The 20,577-nt window shown below is 33.2% G+C and overlaps 1 protein-coding gene across 2 annotated transcripts in view; it reads right to left on the bottom strand.

The window, feature by feature from the left end:
• LOC117101102 (inner centromere protein A-like) overlaps positions 1-20,577 on the bottom strand; it is a 72,933-nt gene that overhangs the window by 38,487 nt on the left and 13,869 nt on the right. For both annotated transcript variants that reach the window (XM_033240977.1, XM_033240976.1), the window contains exon 4: positions 4,267-5,204. In XM_033240977.1, coding sequence (XP_033096868.1) covers positions 4,267-5,204 — 938 coding nt within the window. The remainder of the gene's footprint in view (positions 1-4,266; positions 5,205-20,577) is intronic.

Raw genomic sequence — 20,577 nt, 5'->3', positions numbered from 1 at the left:
TATATATATATATATATATATATATATATATTTATTTATTTATTTTTGCCATACTTCTTACCGTTTACAGATTAGGCTTCATATCTGTTAGTGTCCATGACTCATACGATTGCTATTGTTTTTCGATTTGATTATAAATAAACATATTATGTATGGAGATATTCCCCTGTATATCAAGAACTTTGAGGGCACGAAGGTTGGCATTAGCTGGACATCACTACAAAAGTAAAAAAAAAATCAAGGGTTCTCTTTTGGGAACCAGCCCATGGGTAAAGGAAGTAAGGACGGCCCAGACTCGACTACATACATCGAACAATTAGAAAAGATCTAAACACACAGTGGGAGTACATTAAGTGGCGTAACACTAGGGTCGGGACTCTTTTCCGGTCCCGGTCGCCAATTCCATTGTGGGGTTCAGATGTGTTTTTTAAACATGTTTGCCATTGAATATATTATAAATGTTTTTAACGACGAAAAATGACATGATATCAGTGGCGGATCTAGGAGTACCAGTAGAAATTTGAAATTTTACCACCTCAGCCCCACCATGGTTGGGGCTAAGGTAAGAAAATTTTTGATTATGGCACCTCTGGTTATATCTATTGTTTTCAAAATTAACAAACCTGGGGCCCTTAATCCGTCACTGGGTATAATATGTCCTACAGTCGATGTCAGAGACATATTATTCTGTTATGTATCAACAAATCTACTTTGGGGATGCTCAGGATCCTGTCGTGAAAATGTACTGAATACTCAGTGCGTGTAAAAACACTTGCAAAAATAGTACCCGCTGCTCGAATTCAACCCTGACCATCAGGTGCAAGCTCGGTGGTCTAGAGGTACGATGCCAGGCTAGTGATCTGAAGATCGTGGGTTCGAGTCCCACCGGAGAACAGCTTGCAAATATTTTTTGCAAGTGTTTTCACACGCACTGATTATTCTGTAAATTTTCATGTCAGGTTGGGCAAAATTACACATAATTTATTCTCCTGACGTAAATCCAGGTATAGTCTATTCCATCACGTCACGATAATAACATTTATTATTCAATAATAGAACAATCATCGACCTACCTGTAGTGAAGTGAATCTAAAATATATTCATGAAGTTATGATGACCTGAGGTGATTTAAAAACATACACAATAATAGTTGACCCAATTTTAAAATACCACAAACTAAAACGTGAGTGACGATATTTTATTGCTTTAGAAATGTGATTTCAAAAAGTATTTTAGTGCATCGTATATATATACGTAAGGGCTTGTTTTGGGGGGTTTTTTTCCAACTTGCAGAGAAATAGGTAATAGGTAAATTGTAATAAATATAATCAATAATTATAACCTCTAAACCGTAACTATTATTATTATTATTATTATTATTATTATTATTATTATTATTATTATTATTATTATTATTAGTATAATAGTCATTACGTAACGTTTATTATGCACTGTATCATGCGTTATAGAAGTGGAAGACCATAATGTATTGGGAATATACCTCTCTAGTAGGGCCTACACAATCAGTGTAAAAGTGTGAGGTATAGGACAGTGTGGATTTAAACATTGTGCCGCTGCTTACTTGGGCTCGAAACGTAATGTTCAAAATAAGTGTCAAGTATGATTGTTGAAAAAATGGTCAACATTTTATTTTTATTTCTCACCCTGACCTTCGCCTGGGCGAACAGGGTGAAGGGCTGGATCCGCGCCTGGTTCTTTAATGTGCACATTACGGGTGTAATTTTGTCAGTAAAACTGATGTTAAACCACTTTTTTATGCTCATACTCTTTCTGAAATTGCTAAATGTCCAACCCGTAAGGATGGAATTTTATACTTTATAACAACGAATATGGAATCACTTTATAGTACCCCATAATCAACTCACTCATTGGGAAAAGCGATCATAATACAGTTTATCTTTTTAAATCTAATAACAGCCATGAGACACCTGAGAAAGCTACTACGAGTGTTTATAGACCTATGCAAGCGTATAAGAAACATGAGTTTGGTAGATGGATAACTAACCATGCATGGGATGAAGTATCCCAAGTAACATACCCACAAATAACTGGGCAGATATTTATAGGAATACCCACACGTACGCCACATGGGGCCCATGTGCCAAATAGCTGGGAAAATGTATTATTGGCATGCCTATGTTCATTCTACATGGGCCCCACATGCCACATACCTGGGCAGATAATTATGCCCTGGATTCCCCTCTGACTCCCTGTTAATTATGTTTCATTTTTAACTATGACCTTATACGTAGCTACGGTTATTATATGACATGAATGTTCCATTTTTAACACATTCCAAAGTTAACACATTCTATGCTACTGTCAATCAAGCAATTAACTAGTATTTTCCTACTAAGTTAGTCAAGCTACACTTCCACGATAAAGCTTGGACGAACCCTGAAATTAATGAACTAATTAAAAATCGAGAAAGATTTTTTGTCAATATGGATAGGTTTATGTATCTATGGCGTTGTCTAAGAAACGCAACTCTCCAGAAAATAGCTGCTTCAAAGAAATTATTTTATAACACACGTCTCCCAAACCTTAAAACCCATTAGTGCAAAAAATAAATAATGTAGTTTTTAATATTAAATGAGATATAATTCGAGAGCTAGGATCCAGTCTATATAGATAAGGTAAGACAAACTTTATTTTCCATCAAATATGTGGAAATTCATGGTCCATTTGGCGTAAAAATACAAAAACATTAATTAAATTACATCACGATTTAAATTGCACAGCAAATATAAATCTCAAATTATTATCAAAAGGAATTAGGGAACACAAAGTAAAGTTACCTCAAGATTCAAATAGATATGTCTATAGGTCTATTATTTAATTCATTCTTTATACGTAATTTAATAAATTGCGCATTTTAAGATGATCAGATTATCTTCAGTTTATTATCAACTAGATATTCAAATTATTAATAACATTCTCAGTAAAATCTGTTTTGAATATAATATGTTTCATTCCAGTTATAATATATAATTCCAGGTATAATATATTCCAGATATAATATATTCCAGGTATAATATATTCCAGGTATAATATATTCCAGGTATAATATGTTTCATTCCAGGTGGATGTTGGAAATTTGTTTCATGAACTTGAATTTTAAAGATAACAAAATAAATTTTAACTTAGTATCACAGGGATCAATACTGTAAACTTTTCGCTCTATTGGAATCTTTTGATATTTTGACCTTTTCTCCACAAATGTTAGCTTTTCACTTCAACAATATTTTTCACTTAATTTAAGAATGCTATAAGCATGGAGGAAACAGAATTATAATAATAATCTTTATAATTATACCAAGTTGTAAATGTTGTTAATAAAACCTTTACTCTGTAAACTTTGACATTTCCTCTTTAACGATATAAAATGATTTAGAATTCTATTCTAGTTTAAAGAAAATGAATTTGAATTTGAAATCTCCCAGTGCGATCACCTCCATTAACGTCCACTCTCATAGTCCCGTTTGTTCTCCCTATCTAATCAGTGCATTTACCTCTTGAACCACCACCTCCCTTAAGCGACCACGACCACTTTTTGACTTTTGAATTTTTCTTATGATTTACCTTCCGTAACCGACCAAGTTTGTAATAGCCTACCTATCTTTTGTCAACAAATGCAATCAGTTTATCTAATAAATCGAACCGAAAATGAGACCGTTAGATGTGTCAAATTAATAACATTGGCATTAAGGAACACTATTAAAGAAAATGATATAAAAGCTAAAGATAAGCTAAATAGGCTTACGATTCTCACGTTCAAAAACATGCTTGTAGTAGGTAACAGATCTAAGTGCCTGCTTTTAAAACCTATTTAAAAATATGCCTTTATCGGAGGCTTATGATTATAAAATCATTATCCTTTGTTGGCGGAATCAGGGAAAAGTGAAATCTCACACCAAATTTATTTCTTATTTACATATTGAGTTCAGACTAATTTTTTGTTATAAGTTTACAGAAATTAACGTGGTGACACCTCTTATATCACGTAAAACAACACAAATTTTCCGGACCCACACCTGGAGTTCTTGACGGCCCCCCAGCCTAGTTGCTCGCTGCGCTCGGTACCTCCCTCAAATTTTAACCTAGCTGTATCCCTGACACTTCTGAATGTACAGGCTCGACTACCTAATTCATCGTTCATACACTTTCGAAAAGCGTTCATACGTATTTCTGTTTTGAATGTTGACTGCAGTTTGAATGAATGAATAACTGATTGCTATAACTCACCTCAACATACCAGACCGACGACTTGTTTTTAGATGTTGAGCCCACACGACTGATATGTTTAACCTCTGACTGATATTTTTTTTGTTTTTTGGTAGAGGAATCCTTATTGGTTGATATTGCACCTGGCAACAGAAAGGTACACTTTGTTGATCCTGTTTGACAGGTTACATCAACCGATGAATTATCTGGATTACTGGGTTCTGATCTTAAATTTTCATTCAAATTGTTTGAAATTAAATCATATAAATTGCCTTCAATGTTATGGCGTTCTTTCCTTGACACAACTTCAGTATTTTCTCTCTGACTCATCTTGGTTGATGTAGAATAATTACTATAAAGATGTACACTATATTGAATATTATTGCATGAATTACGGTTAGCTGTTAGAAAATAACTATCAGGATTCTCATTGGTGATAGAATTATTACCAGCACTTTGATATGTTGAATGTTTGTCTGTGTTATTTATACTGGACGTCTTTGTCCGCTTATTAACAACAGCGTACAGCGGCTGATTATATTCAGAAGTGGCAGAATTCGTAGTTTTATATTGGTCTGTTACTTCATCATAACTGTATAGTTCATAAACATCATCATTGTTTAGTATATTAGTGGAGCATCTGGCATCAGTATTTTCAGTTATTGCAGTAAATTCATTCTTTTTGAATGGTATCTCTTCATATACATGTTCAGGATTTGCTTTTATGTGTCTGCTTGGAATCGATGGAAGTTTTTTATCGTTGCTATTTTGGCAGTTTTTATCCGTCATCGACGAATCTTTTATATTGCACTTTAAATTTTGATTTACCCTACCAATTGGAATATTCACATAGTCTCTTTCATCATCTGTTTGTTGTTTTCTGTTTTGTTCCTTTTTACCAAATATACGGTCGGGAAACAAACCAAAAGAAGACCATATATCATCCTCTTCTGCTGTCACTGCAAGAACAATATTATTAAGATTTAAAAAAAATATTTGAAATAAAATATAAAGAGAAAAAACATATAAAATCAAATTATATATATTTACTTTCTTATTTGAAAGGAATCAAGTAAGTTTTTTTTCTCTCTCTTTTGTGGGAATTTCACCCACCTTTATTTCTTTCTCTTTTTGTTATTTTTTACATTTCTTTTTGTCATCAACGACATAAAAAATATCAAGAATCTAGGAAATTAAAATTAAATTGCACAGGATATGGGGGTCAGTCCACCATGGCTGACTAAATTGTTCAACTTCGGTTTTACCTGCATTATCATTTACGTTAACATTCTAAATTAAATCATTATCTCAAAAAACAATTTTTGAAAAAGTGCATCCATTCAGAATTGTGTATACGATTTAGAACACATACAATGTGCAGATCCCCTCATATACATATACATATATGTGTATACATACGCACCTTATTATCATACACACATAAATATTTAATATTTAATTTTTTTTCTTAAATTTATTTATTTATTTTTTTTCAAAATAACACCATATAAATTTCTCATATACATTTTAAGGTTAATACATTTACCTACACACATACAGTACTACAAGGTCTGATAATCATGCTGACCAATAATGTTTCTTTATAATGCACCTATTATTATCTGCATACATCTATATAAATACACATATTCAAAAACACTCACATACATACTCATGTACATATACCTACATATACACATNNNNTATACATACATACATACATATATATATATATATATATATATATATATATATATATACACATACATACATATATACATATACACACACACACACATACATATACCCATACATACATATACACATACACACACGTACATAAGTCTATATTTATTTATTTATTTATTTTCTCTTTAATGGTGAGAACACTATATTTACACTTCATAATCATAATAGGCCTAGGACTACATCTCTCATACTGTAATAATTTTTTTTTTCAATATATTTAAAACATATACCTTTGGCAGATTCTTTTTATATACCAAAATTAAAATTCCCTAACAATTAGAGTAGGCCTAACGTTTGAATATCTTGCACGTTATATTTGAATACAATCCATGGATTTATACAAACTGGTTTGTTCAATTCGCTTAATATTTTAATGTAATAAATAGAATATGTTGCAATTGAATACAATGTATTTTTAATTCTGGAACCACAGCCTAAAAGAAGTTCTTTAAACGAACTGCTACGGTTATCCATCCTTTTGAATAAAAGATCTATATTTTTCCATAGTATTTTATTACGTTTGCATTTAAAAAACATGTGTTTTTCATCATCAATTTCATCGCAAACGTTACATTTGTTACTACTTTTAAGTTTCCAATTGGATAATTGTAGGTTTGTAGGAACAATTTTGTTTAGTAATTTATAATTTAACTGTGCATATTTTCTGGTTTTTTTTGTTTTTTACTTTTCTTATCCAAACATCACTCCAAATTATTTCTTCGTTGAAAAACGTGCCCCATTTGCGTGTACAATGAGATGGAATTGATTTTTCCTTAATAAAGCTTGCATAAATAGATTTTGTTTTAGACTTAACTATATTATTTATTATGTTACATTCGTTCGTAGCCATTTGCTCATCACGGTAAGTATTTCTTCTGGTTTCATTAATCGATTATATATAATTATATCATTCATTTTATTAAGTCCTGAGAGAATCCAGTTCTTATAAAATAAAGATTTGTTTCCATGCGTAAATATTAACTTATTTCCCCATAAGTTTTGTTTAGCTACTGCTTCGTAAGTGTTAACTATACGACTCTCAATTTTGTTTAATTCAACACAGCACTTAATGAGGTTAAAATAAAATGGTGGTACGTTGTTAAAGTTAATATGATCTTTTATATTAATGCTTGAATCAAGTAAGTTATGTTAACTTCTAATAAGACACAAAGATCCAAATAATTTATTTATTTTTCTGATTTTCACACATTTCACAGTAAAAATCCATACATTTTTCCGTTCTAATATATAGTAAAATTTGAATTATATATCATATTCTGTAATTCTATCTTAATTTGACTCACCGGGGAGCTGCTATGGCTTTTCATAGTGGAATATGTAATGCAGTGAACATTTTGGGCCACACATAATATTAAAAGGATATTTTATAGTAATGTATCCCACTTATGAACTTTTATTTTACGAACCCGATTTGTGGCGACAACATAATACCAGTCCTTTCTAACTACTAAAACAATTAAAACTGCATTTGAAAATTCTGGACAATAATATAAAATATCAATTAATCAAAGAAAAATGTTTAAACCAGAGGTGGGCATTAAAAAAAAGGTCGGTGCATTTTTCATTTAACACAGAGTGCCGTACCTGTCATTGACATTTCAAAAAATCCTTTATGCACTGTTTTTACACCGCTTCATTAGTTTGCATATTACTCTTTACAGATGATTGGTGTCAGGTCGTAAAAAAAGGGGGTTTTCTAGTCAAAGATGGCAAACATAGGGTTTTTGTGGCCGGTGGATCGCACTTTCCCCACATGTGGTTGAAACCATTAGATATACTGTAACTAGAAATTACAAATTGCAAGTGAAGTGCTGCGAAGTACAACTGCATATAAATGGTCTTCGAACAAAATTATTTATACAAGTCAAGTGAAAATAATGAATAACAAAAATATAATAAATAATATGAGACACGACCCATTGTCTATATTAGAACACTTCTCATTGTGTAACAAAGTCGTAATTTTTCATTTTTGTCAAAAAGTGTCTATAGTGGTAAATTATAGTTTAAGTTTTTTTAAATAAAGTTTCAAAATGTCTATGTATGTGGAAAATGCAGTTGATTACCAAACTTAGGTTACAATTTTTATTTTGAAGACTGCATGGTCTAGGAAGTGTACATTTTTTATGGGGCAAGTTACCAAGGGCGGGTTGCGATTTTTTTTCCCGTACGAAACATTTGCATGAAACTTCACTCGCGCCATCTCGGATTGACTCGGCTGAGTTTGATACGAGGAACAAGAGCAGACACTTCGCAATGTCGTGACGCTCGAGTTTTACTATTATTGTTCTTTCTATGTTTACCTACGGTAGGCCTGTGATATCTTACGGATTTATGGGATGTACGTGTGTAACTATAACTGTGACCTTCTTGGATGTTATTACATGTTAGTATAATATCAACAACAACAACAACAGCTAGTACCCCCTTTTATAAAGTGTAGATCTTGTACAGGAATACCAAAGGCTAGAGAAAGAGGATAAACTGTAGGCCTAACTACAGACTGAGTTCGTCCTACCTAGGCCCTTCCTACTAGGCCTAGGTCCCTAGGCTGATACCAACAGTCACGCTTCACATACAGACGTTGATTAAAATTTTGGGGAAAAAAATGGAAAAAATTGAAGCATAAAATAAAAAATAGAGTTGGTTTTAGTAACATAATAATTAATAATAATATAATAACATATGTTAAAATAAAAGCAGTAAAACATTAACCACAGCATAGCATTCATGTTGGTGCACTCTCTTACAATGTATTAGTATATTAATACATTGTAAAAGAGTGTATTAATATACTAATACATTGTAAGAGAGTGTATTATGTATTAGTATATTAATACACTCTCTTACAATGTATTAATATACTAATACATTGTAAGAGAGTGTATTAGTATATTAAATATTGTAGTTAAATGATTCTTTTTGTTTTAATCTGTAAATAAATTGGCTATCAGCGAATAAAAATCAATTTAATAGGCCTCGCTGATAAAACGTTTTATTAGCATACCTATGATTAATACATAAATTTTAACTAAGATAATAATAAAGGAAATAAACAAATCAATAATAATCTATAATTATACACACATGCCAATTTGTCTACAGGAGGTCTGACTCAAGGGGCCTACTAGAGCCTCGGTGGTCAGGGACCTGGCACAACAATCCTGATAGGGTTTGCAGGGGGAGTATTTTAGAAGGATAGGATGCTTATCACCACCATCCAGCCTCTCTACCCAAACATAAGTACTTCCCTGTTTGGATTTTTTGCAGATATTATTCTGCTGAAGACGATTGAAGCATCTCAACAACAACAGTTCTTTTCAGAACTACTTATGTGGTGTACCGCAAGCTTCAACACATATATTATTTCTTCGCCATGCAAACCTTTAAGCAATAGGATGCTTATCCTTAATTTCATTTCATTTTATTTCTAATTTTAACTGATAGCTATGCTTACAAGTGTTTCTCTACAGCTTTGTTGCCTTCCAATATTTTTCCTTTTAAGTTGAACACAAATGAAGCTCCTTCCTGAACCAACCATCATTTTTCAAATGCACAGTATGCTGTTCTTTCGTTAAGTTAGACCCTAGGGATTCCCCTACACCCAGTGGCGGCTATAGGATATATTTTCTGGGGGGGGGGGGGCGCTGAGCTGTCTGACAGGGAGAACTTGGGCTCGAAGGCCCGAGCTGGGGGAAGGGTTTGAGAGGGTGTTCCCCTCCCAAATGAGACCATGAGAGATGAGAAAAGATCTTTCAAAGGAGGGGAGAAAATTTTTGTTTTGTTATTTAGAAAAATAATTTCGCCAAAAGCATCTAAGATGGAGAAGATAAATTAAAACTTTATTGATGAATGTAAACAGTGTAGTACAGAGATTGATAAATGCTGTATATTCATATAATCAAAGAAGAAATATATACGGTATATCTTATTTTTGGAGATTACAGGGAAGTGGAGGCCATAATAATATAGGCCTAAATATTTTCTTTAAATTTCTTTTTTGAAATTTTAATTTTTCGTGGCGGAGGGTGCGCTAACTGACTTAAAATTAAAAAAATATGTTTATTCGAAATCAACATTACTGGCAGTCGGAATGTTCGCTAAAAATGAATAAAAAAATTCTCGCCTAACTGCCATTAATCTTGTCGTGCAACCAACTTTTGCTTTATTTTACTAAGCTCCTACTATACTGTGCAGCATAAATAGATATACTCAAATTTGAGTTGACTGTCTGATGCTGCAAACTCTGAATAGCAATTTTTGTAACCCCAAGAGAAGTAATACACGGAAATTTACATTATACTGTATATAAAAGCATTTAGCAGCAACATACTCATGAGGCTTTTTTCAACTTGCTCCCGAAGGTAAACAAATAAAGAAAACAACAACACACTACACACATTGAGTGTATACATGTTACGCGTTATAAGCTGAAAGAGTAGACAATGTCTGTATCATCATTAAACAAAATGAGTAAATTTTTAAAAATCAGGAGTAGTGGCATCACATTTATCTGATACAATTCATGATTTATAATAGCTACTTTTTTACTTATAAAAATGACTGTTCAATAATAAGTTATGAGGGTGATGTGTTAAAGTATTACTTTTTTATGAACGTGATAATACGATAATTTTAATTTTTCGTGGCGGAGGGTGCGCTAACTGACTCAAAATGAAAAAAAAATATGTTTATTCGAAATCAACATTACTGGCGGTCGGAAGGTTCTCTTACCTTTAATAACCATAATAAAATTACAATATTATATCACCTCAGTATCCCACTTTTCTAGTATTATTTTTACAAATTACTAACACAATTCTAAATATTTGTAAGCTGTCGTGACAAAATGAGTCTGGTGATACAAAAAATGAAAAATTAGTTATTGATATATTAAGATAGATCGCTATACGATTTATTTTGGTCTTTGAATCATGTTACTAGGTTGAGTATAACCGGAGTAAGATCATTCTTAATTTCGGGTGTCTAAAAACATACTACATACAGAAAATCGCCTTTAAAGATAAACAAATGATAAATTTTATGATGGTTTTCCTATCAGTTTAAAAAATAGCTTTAAAAACTGTGCCAAAAAAACCCAAAATCAACTTAGAACTTTCGCTAACATGAATACTCACATTAAACTTATCATAAACATTGAAACCAAATTATTTTTTTAAATATCACTTCAGACATATTTCTTAAATATATCAAATTGACCTGTCGTAACACAAAACTCATTTTGTCACGACACCTCACATTAGACGAAAAACTATAGGCCTAATAATTTAAATAAAATAATGTTTATATGTAATCATCATAATTTACAATACCGCACATTACAATCCTTTAATTGAATTTCAGTTAAAGGCATAGCGCTTTACTTACTTATGGAATTAATCATCCTTAACAGCACATTATACATACGGTATACTGTAGATTTTTCTTTTCACCAAAATAATAAGTTTGTTACAAACGTTGTTTTTGAAATGCTTTTCAACTTACCTTAACATCATTTTATTAAAAAGTGTTGTTTTCGTGAGCTACAGTATTACTTACAAAGGTAATTAATATAATTCTTGATAGGGTTTACAATATAGAAATTGATATCTACTAATCTGAAGAAAAATACGTTAAGGAAACTACTTAGGGATTGCTGTACTAAAACTGTATTTACGTGTAATAATGAATTCAACAGTATTAAAATATTCAATTTCTTATATTAGTATTTGTATATTAGTTAGGTATTAAATATAAAAAAGTTGAATTGTTTAGTTTAAATAGTTTGATAGTTATAATATTTCAACACAAAATTAGAACAAGAACAATTCAAATAACTAAAGGGTGCGCCGCTCGCTCACCCTCGTTATTATTTAACATCGTGATTTATTCTGATAAAATTAAAAGAAAACAATTATTCACGACTACTAAAAGAAGAGAGGTTGAATGTTGCATAATTGTCTTGTTCAGTTGTTTCTTTAGTTACTTATGTCGGAAATAAAGAGCTTATCATGTGTTTTATGATTTACAAAGCACACTGCGCCTATGGGTGTTTCTGAGGAATCCAAGCATAGGCGTAGCCTTAACCAAACAGGTGGTTTCGTTCGTTTTGTCAACCCGTTTTGTCAACAAAACAATTATCATTGAATTCTGTTGTATTTTACGTCGGATAAAGACTAATTTTGAATTGGAGGCAGAGCTAGTACCATCACAACTAGTTATAAATTTCAAACAGCCCATAAATCAGAATGTCAAGCAGATCTCAAACTACACCACTGTACATTCAAACGTTCAACGGTTTTGAAACTGATGGTCCAGTCAAGTGACGTCACAACGAATCGACTACATGACAGGGATGGCGCTAGACTCGCCACAAGTCTTATTTTTTTAAATTATTTTTCTCATTCTGGATAGCGCCACCAACGAGAAAGTTAATTTAGAGACGGAATAAGCCACTTGTAAAACACTGAATGCAGGCACCAGGATGCCAAAAGAATGACGTAATCTTATATTCCATATTTGGATAAATGGGCGGACCGAAATAAACAATTTCAACCAATCAAATGTTCATATTTTTGTAGCCATGAAACTGAGTCACTCGCGTCGACTAGTTAGGCATGATTGAAAATAGTCCTCTCTCATAAAACGGGCCTAAAATATTTAGAATAGAGCCTAGTAAGACTAATTTTCGCAATGGCAAAAACAATTCAGCTTTCCAGGAGGATGGCTCAGGCCTCTGGAGTCAGCCGTAGGCCTAGGTAGAGGCTTGGCCTATTTTTAAGTTCTTACTTACAGAGGCCTACCTTCTTAACAATATTATACCTTATAGGCCTAAATCTGTGTAGCAGCTAGCGGTGAGCAAGGTTCTGTAAGTATAGCCTACTACGTCGGTTATCAGTCCATAGTCGTTCTCAGCAGGCCAGAACTATATACAGTACTAACTGTTTTAATTCAAGTAGGTAGGCAGAAGGGAGCTGGTTAGCTTGTGCTAGTCGAGACGTCCGCATCTTCAATTTTGGAAAATTTACCAAAATTAATAAATATGCATGAAGTAAGCCAATCACGTGATTTACAAAATCAGTCATGCATACGATATCCCACATCGAATTTGATGTGGGAAATCGTACGCATGAATCGTTTCCCACTAATCCGAAAAAAAAAGAAATCGAGTATGGGACGCCAATTAAATTAGGTATGGCGCGCACTAAGTGCAATAAAGAGTGAGTAACCCAAAATTAGCACCTGGAACCCAGGCTAGAATGGCGCCAGTAGAAGGACGGAGCTTACTTACGTTCTCACGTTACGTTCGGGGACATCGAAACCCCTTCGGGAAAATGCTGGTGCTACGCCTTCCATATGGGAGTAAACTGAAGCCCAGATGCGCTTATCTGTTTAGTATTGTTAAAGTCGGTACTGAAAAACAACTGATATGAGTGAGACATGGCTTGCGAAACAGCTACCGGTCCGGTAAATAACGACGATGTAAGTAAATATTTTATCAATTAATCCAAAATATGGATTGATGTGCGTGTCCGCAAAAATTAGGCTTTAAAATAAAAGAATTATAATATAGATACCATAACTATTCTTCACCTAGGGTAGGAGTGGGGAATTGTGGACCCTTAAGCACATTTGCATAAATTTAAAAAAAATGTGGATTGAGTTATACACCTGAAAATTTTTTTTATTATCAACAAATATTATTGGTCTTTAATGACATGCATAATTCAAGATTATTATTTAATTAGCTAACAAGCATTAATTACACGGGGGGGGGGGGGTCAAGTGTCCACAATTACCTACGGGTGTAGGTAATTGTGGCCAGTACATCAATTTTTTTTTTCTTGATGTATTGTGTTATAAAATGAAATTTTGGTATGTTATAACATTTTACATTAATAAGTGCACTTATAGAGTTCAGACTGACTTCTAAAATAATATACAAGAACATAATTAACTTTGTTTGAATTTAATCAACACTTACTTGCCATATCGTCAACAACACCAATCATACACATGATGCATAGAGTTGCCTATTATTAACAAAAGCGCCCTCTAGCCCGTCCACAATTACCTACACGATCGATTAGTCAACAAAACACAGCCTAGCCACAATAGCCTACCAGTTCACCGAAGCAGCCACTGCACAGTCACTTTACACAATGGTAATGTAAAAAATACAACAATAATTACCATAATGATAGTTGTTCCCTGCAAAATACTGTTCTTTAGAAATTCAATTTTGCATCAACCCAAAATTGCGGTAACAAATAATCATGGCTTTGTATATTTTTTCCAAATTCATGAATAAAATGCCAACGACTGGTCAGAAGAATCGGAATCGATTTATTGTGGGTGGGTTCCAATTGGATACTGTCCATAATTCCCCACCCTTACCCTAACCTTAAATTTCTGCCAGCAATTAAGGTTTTTGAAGTAGAACATTTTGTCAATTATCCCGATGTGTGGCTTTATGAAAGTTGATAACTAGTTTCATTATCCCCCACATCTTTTTTTTTTACTCAGAATTAGAATTTACTAAAGGACAGACGACCCTATGCTACCTTGATTGCTATGCCACTCCCAAGATAATAATTAGGCCTAATACAAAATAATATTCCTCATGCATGTATTTTACTACAGCGGCCTACTAATTGGGAGCTTACATCCATTTAATATATCATTCCATGTAATCCAAAACATCTCACTCTCTCTGAATGTGTCTATATGGTGAAATCAAAACCGCTCAAACGAGTATTAAGCTGAACGTATAACAGTCTAAATTTAACAAATGTTACCAAAAAACTGGGAAACATTAGTGTATAAGGCTTGCTAAGTAGGAACTGATTCGAGATCGAATTATTGTAAGAAACAGAACGATACATTATCTCACCAGTGATTATCTAATTATTTACAAAGAGGAAAATTACGTTAGCTGAAACAGCTAGTTCAGTATTGCCGCCAAGCACAAAATTTGACTCATGATGTAGTTAGAGGAGACTCGATGCCAGTTAACGTCGCATACGTAAAAAAACAATTAAAAAAAATATTTAAAAAAACGCAAGCGAGTGTGTGACCACGCTCACTTTGCTCTCGTCCGGAGAATCAGCCCGCCTGTCGGGGACCTTTCCCTTCCCTCACAGTGGGGAAATACTAGCGTCGCACCGCCACTGAAATACATGTGTCTGCCTGTGTGTGATTTCTCACTGTGTTTATGTTGTCCTCTTATCCCGGTCGTGGATCAGATTCGCCACAGTTGGTGGAAGACCCGGGCATTCAAATACACACAGGGGAAAAAAGTAAGTCAGATATTTGCACTGTTAGTACATTGTTTGACCAGTCACTATAACAATTCCCTGGTTTGAGTTTGTGCTTCATTCTACTGTACAGTGCATACAAAATGGCGACCACGCAGTGGAGGCCGCCAGTGTTCATAGGACAGCCTGAGCACGATATAGGCCTAGTAGACCAGTAGACGAATGGATGGCTTGACAGTTTCCGAAAAATACTTTTAAAAAATCACTCAACCGGCGGCGCTCTTCCAACTGGCAAGATTCGTAACAGGCTAACACATGGTAAATGATACGGACAACGAACCAGGTCTCCAAGTCAGTTCCCACTCGGCAAATTGACAGCCTACACAGATAAGGGATAGTATTAGATGAGGAGTACAGTACCAGAACACATAACAATACTGAAGTCAATCAAGATCAACATCTTTAAGATACATCATGCGGACTTAAAATTTGATGCAGTCATTCCATCTAATGTTATTGTTAATTATTCAGTGGTTCACAAAGAAGTGCCATGATAACATCTCTGCTCACTATATAATTTCACTGTTCCCTGGTCAGTGTGACCACTGTTAAAAATAAAAATTCCCAAGATTCAGTCTAAAAAATCCCAAGATTGCAATAAAAATCCCAAGATTCGCAAAATATTAGTTTTATCTATACAACTTCTTTTGCCAACCAATTGTAAAGTTTTTCCAATGATTTGCATTATATTGTACTGTAGAACCGAACAGTGTCTGGATTTTTGAAACCAACTCGTTCGTTTTGATTCAACTCTGTATAATTTTCTGAAGTTGGGGAGGGGGATGGTGGTGGTAGGGAATGTCTTATCTGAATTACAATCATATACATAAAAAAATGATATGGCAATTGTCTTTAGTTTATTTGTATTACACAGAAAATATTTCACTAGCATAACTCCTACTTTATTATTAGGAAAAAAGGCGATCATTTTTATAACTTCTTCTTTTCGGGAAGAGTTTAAGAGTAAAGTATTTTCGATAAATTTTATTGAACTTTTAATTGCCAAATTAAAACGCAATTAAAAGCATTTGCAAAGTATGAAACGGTGCGAGATCTACTGGCAATCTAGGTGCCATATTCTTGCTTAACCTTACTACAGTAACTACTGAAGCAAACAGCATATCCGCCAAATGGCCAAATTTTTAAGACAAATATCAAGAGATTTAGCTTAAAAATGTATCTTATTATTTTTGGAAAATGATTAAAATGATTATCAGAAGTATTGAAAAAAAAACCATATAGAATTGACAACTATGGTGTTATAAAGGTCATTAGCAGCCTATTTGTTCACTTATTTGATAAAGAAATAAAGATTCCATATCATTCCAAAAAGATTTAATGAAAAGTTAACAAAAAAATTCCAAGATCCTATTAAGGTGTCATTAAAAATCTCAAGATCTTGGGATAAATCCCAAGCAGTGGTCACAGTGTATAGTGTTAATTTCAGGTTATATTATACTGTTACTGGGCGCCAAACGACACACTACCGGTTCTGTCATACAAAACCATGTTTGTAAGGGAAAATCATCTTTTGCAATAGATGAAAGTTATTTTGTCTTTAACAAAACATGTTTTGTAAAAGAAAAAACCATGTTTGTCTATACGAAACATGTTTTGTAATAGACAATATTACAAAACATATTTTGTATAGATATAAACGTGTTTTTATTGTATAGACAAACATGTGTTGTGAAGATAAAACCATGTTTGTCTAAACAAAACATGTTTGTCTAAACAAAACATGTTTGTATATACAAAACATGTTTTGTAATAACAACAAAACATTGTTTGTAAAAGACAAAATCATGTTTATCTGTACAAAACATGTTTTGTAAAAGACAAAATCATGTTTGTCTGTACAAGACATTTCTAGACGTCGATCTTTAACTATAAGATACACCTAAATGGGAAAAGTAAGATATTTTAAGTAAGATATTTCATATTAATCCTCTCAAACAATACTTCAAGTAGAGTATTCCAGAGTAACGGAAACGGAACAGATGTCGGGTGCACAACACTATAGACTATCATCTTCACGCACCACAACTACTCCCCCTCAAATTTATGTTTCTTTTTATTTTACTAAAGGGGATCTTAAAAAATATATTTGTCACATGCCCCGTTCTTGTATATAAAATTTACGTCCTCGGCCTAATTATGCCACTTATGGATGAAAATATAGGGTTCTCATATCTTGAAAACTGCTGTCGTCAAGTAGTTGCTTATTATCACACGTTTAGAAGTTGCAGTTTCTTTTTTGCTTCAGTACTGTATATGTATGCAACGGTATAATTCAAGTTTTGATTCACTGTACAGTATATGAGATGAAATTCTAGAAATCACACCGTGTCCACTTGCATTCTCTATATGCAGTTTATCTAAATATTCAATTCAATTCAATTCAAAGTAACATTTATTTAATTCCTTTTCAATTCGTACAAAAATATAATACAAGATCATAACAAATTTATGCAATGCAAAATAGAATCAGAAATAGTTGCTTTCCTTTTTTTTCAATTGTTCAAAGCATGCAGAAATGGAATATTTGATCATTTTGGAATATACAGTATTTATTATCCTCAAAATAATTATCAAATAATTATTTTTTCGAAAATATTATTTGATGTTGTCTGTAATAAAACTTTAGTCACTAAAGCCCTCGTTTATTACAAGCTTCCAGCTCTAGATTTTTGTTTAATTCCATGACTACTGGTCAAGAGATTTGACATTGGTCTCAAATTATTTAGAAAGTATGCCTATATTTTATATAATATATTTCTAATCTAGAGAAGTTACGACAAAAAATGATTACAATTCAAACATATTATGACCCATGTTGCCCATAACTACCAATCATCGGGAACATCATCTCGAAAATCTGTTGAATATTATAATCTGCGATAGATGATTTAACTTTATATTTATGTAACATCCTTTAGTCCTATTGAAACAAATATCACAAGTGTAAATATATGGCTCAATATGAAACAATGATTTATAAATATATTTAATGATAAGCATATTTTAATTTGAAAGTAATTGATGTAATTCAAAAAGGCTTGCTTGTTAAGAACGCACTTCAAACACCTAGTGAAGCTCTGGTATCGACTGCCTGCGAAAACTTGTGTTAATTAAATTATCTTTTCAAACTTAGTCTCAGGGTGCTATCTTATTAATAATTTCTTAATGTGTTACAAGATATAATATATAATTTAGGGTATCCCAATCAGCGGCGGATCCAGGATTTAAAAGAGGGGGGTTCAAAATGTTTTCCAAAAAACCCCAAAATAAAATGGGGGTACTCGGGTCCTCCCCGGGAAAATTTTGATTCCTAGATGGCCGGAAATTAGCTTTCCCGACTCCTGAGGAGTCTTTTAATGACCTTTAAGTTCTTCAAAATTCAAGGTTTTCCCCCACTGAGAAAAGGTCAGGTAATTTTATCTCATTCTTTAGGCCTATCATAGCGAAAAAAATCAAAGACATGCAATATATTATTATATTCCAACAACATTGAGTAGTTGGATATGTAGACTTTCTTCCATGGATCGATGAACTGATAGGCCTGAAGAACGCACTTTCGTACATAAATTATTACGACGGCGAACCAAGAACAGTGTGTATAATTTATTTAAATCAAAACTAAATGGGCTAAGCCTAGTAATTGTCTGATCTTCCTAGGTAGGTTAGCATGCGTTTTGTAAGCCAGGGTCCAGTTGTATTTTGTTACGTTTCTTCACAGGGGGGGGGGGGGGGTTCGTTCGAACACCTTGAACCTCCCCTGGATCCGCCACTGCCAATTTTAGCCCGACCTCAACATTTTGCCTCAATAGCTTCAGAAAAATGTTATTAGGTTCATTATCAATGAATATATCATCACATAATAACGTTATATGATCAGGATAATGACCAATAATATAAGGTCAAAGCTCAAATGTTGCATGTCTTTTTGCGGCAAATGTTCGATAAGGCAAACTTAAATATTCATAGTTCACACCTACATTTTGAAAATAAATTTGTTAGGATATAAGACTCTATATTTTCATTCTTTAATTTGCATATTTTAGAGCAAATTTGCATATGAATAGTCGCAGATACGCAATCAGTACATATAAGGTCAAATGTCAATTGTATCATTTCCGACGATTTTGGTGACAGGTGTTCTACTAGAGCCAATAAAAACAAATATTCCATACATTTTTGTGGAAAATGTTCTATTACAGCAAATAGAAACATGCATATTCCGCACAATCTGAAAAAGAAAGCAACTCTCTGTGACTAGCCATTGCCAAGATATGGGAACCCTTTATTTTCATTTCTAATTTGCATGTTTTAGAGCTACTTTGCATATGAACAGTACATTTGACCATGGTGTGATCATAGATTTTCATCCCTTTGATTAATATATTGGAAATAATCATGTATTTGAATAATTTAAGACCTAAATTAAGATTCTATATACATTAGTTGCAGAGATATGCAAGTTTAGTGAATATAAGGTCAGAGGTCAATTGTAGTATTTCCGTTCATTTTTTTGGCAAATATTCCATTAGAGCAAATAGAAACATGCATGTTCTGAATGATTTGAAAAAGAAAACAACTCCCTCCGACCAGCGGTTGCCAAGATATGAGACCACCTATATTTTCAACCGAATTTGCATATTTTAGCTAATTTGCATATGTTCCCGAGGTGTGACCAAGGTGTGATTTTTTTGGAATTTCATGTGCTCATCATATGTATTTGATTAAAAAAGAAAAACCTTTGTTTGCAATTTGTTTGACTTCAAATGCTAGATTGCCTAGCCTACAAGCCCCGTTGTCAAATTTGCAAGCATATTATAACTGATAGCACTATTTCACTCCCGATCCCCAATCACAAAATTCACCCTCCTCTCTTTCATGCAACTCATCTGACTTATTTACGTTATAACATGTAAGGTATGTGATCACGGTACCTGCATTACAGAAACCGGTGCCACTTATAGAAGTAAGTTTAATAACCACAAATCGTCAATTCGCACAAGTAAAAACCTTCCCATTGCCACTGATATTAATTCTGCCAATCACAGCATCAACGACATTAAATGTACGGTGCGGTGCTCTTAGGCCTATAGCTAGCAACTTTATATCATTGAAAGATCACATTATAGGCCTTAATAGAGACATAGATTTTCTTAGTGACTATAACTTTCCACGCAATTAAATTGCATCAGCTCCTACATCTATGCCTACTATTGTTATTTTATAC

The sequence above is a fragment of the Anneissia japonica genome, unplaced genomic scaffold (assembly GCF_011630105.1).
Source record: "Anneissia japonica isolate Jap-2015-1 unplaced genomic scaffold, ASM1163010v1 scaffold4054_len1135799_cov195, whole genome shotgun sequence".
In the NCBI taxonomy this organism is placed as follows: Eukaryota; Metazoa; Echinodermata; class Crinoidea; order Comatulida; family Comatulidae; genus Anneissia; species Anneissia japonica.
Note: the sequence above shows the minus strand (reverse complement) of the source record. Positions and strands in the feature narration are given on the sequence as shown.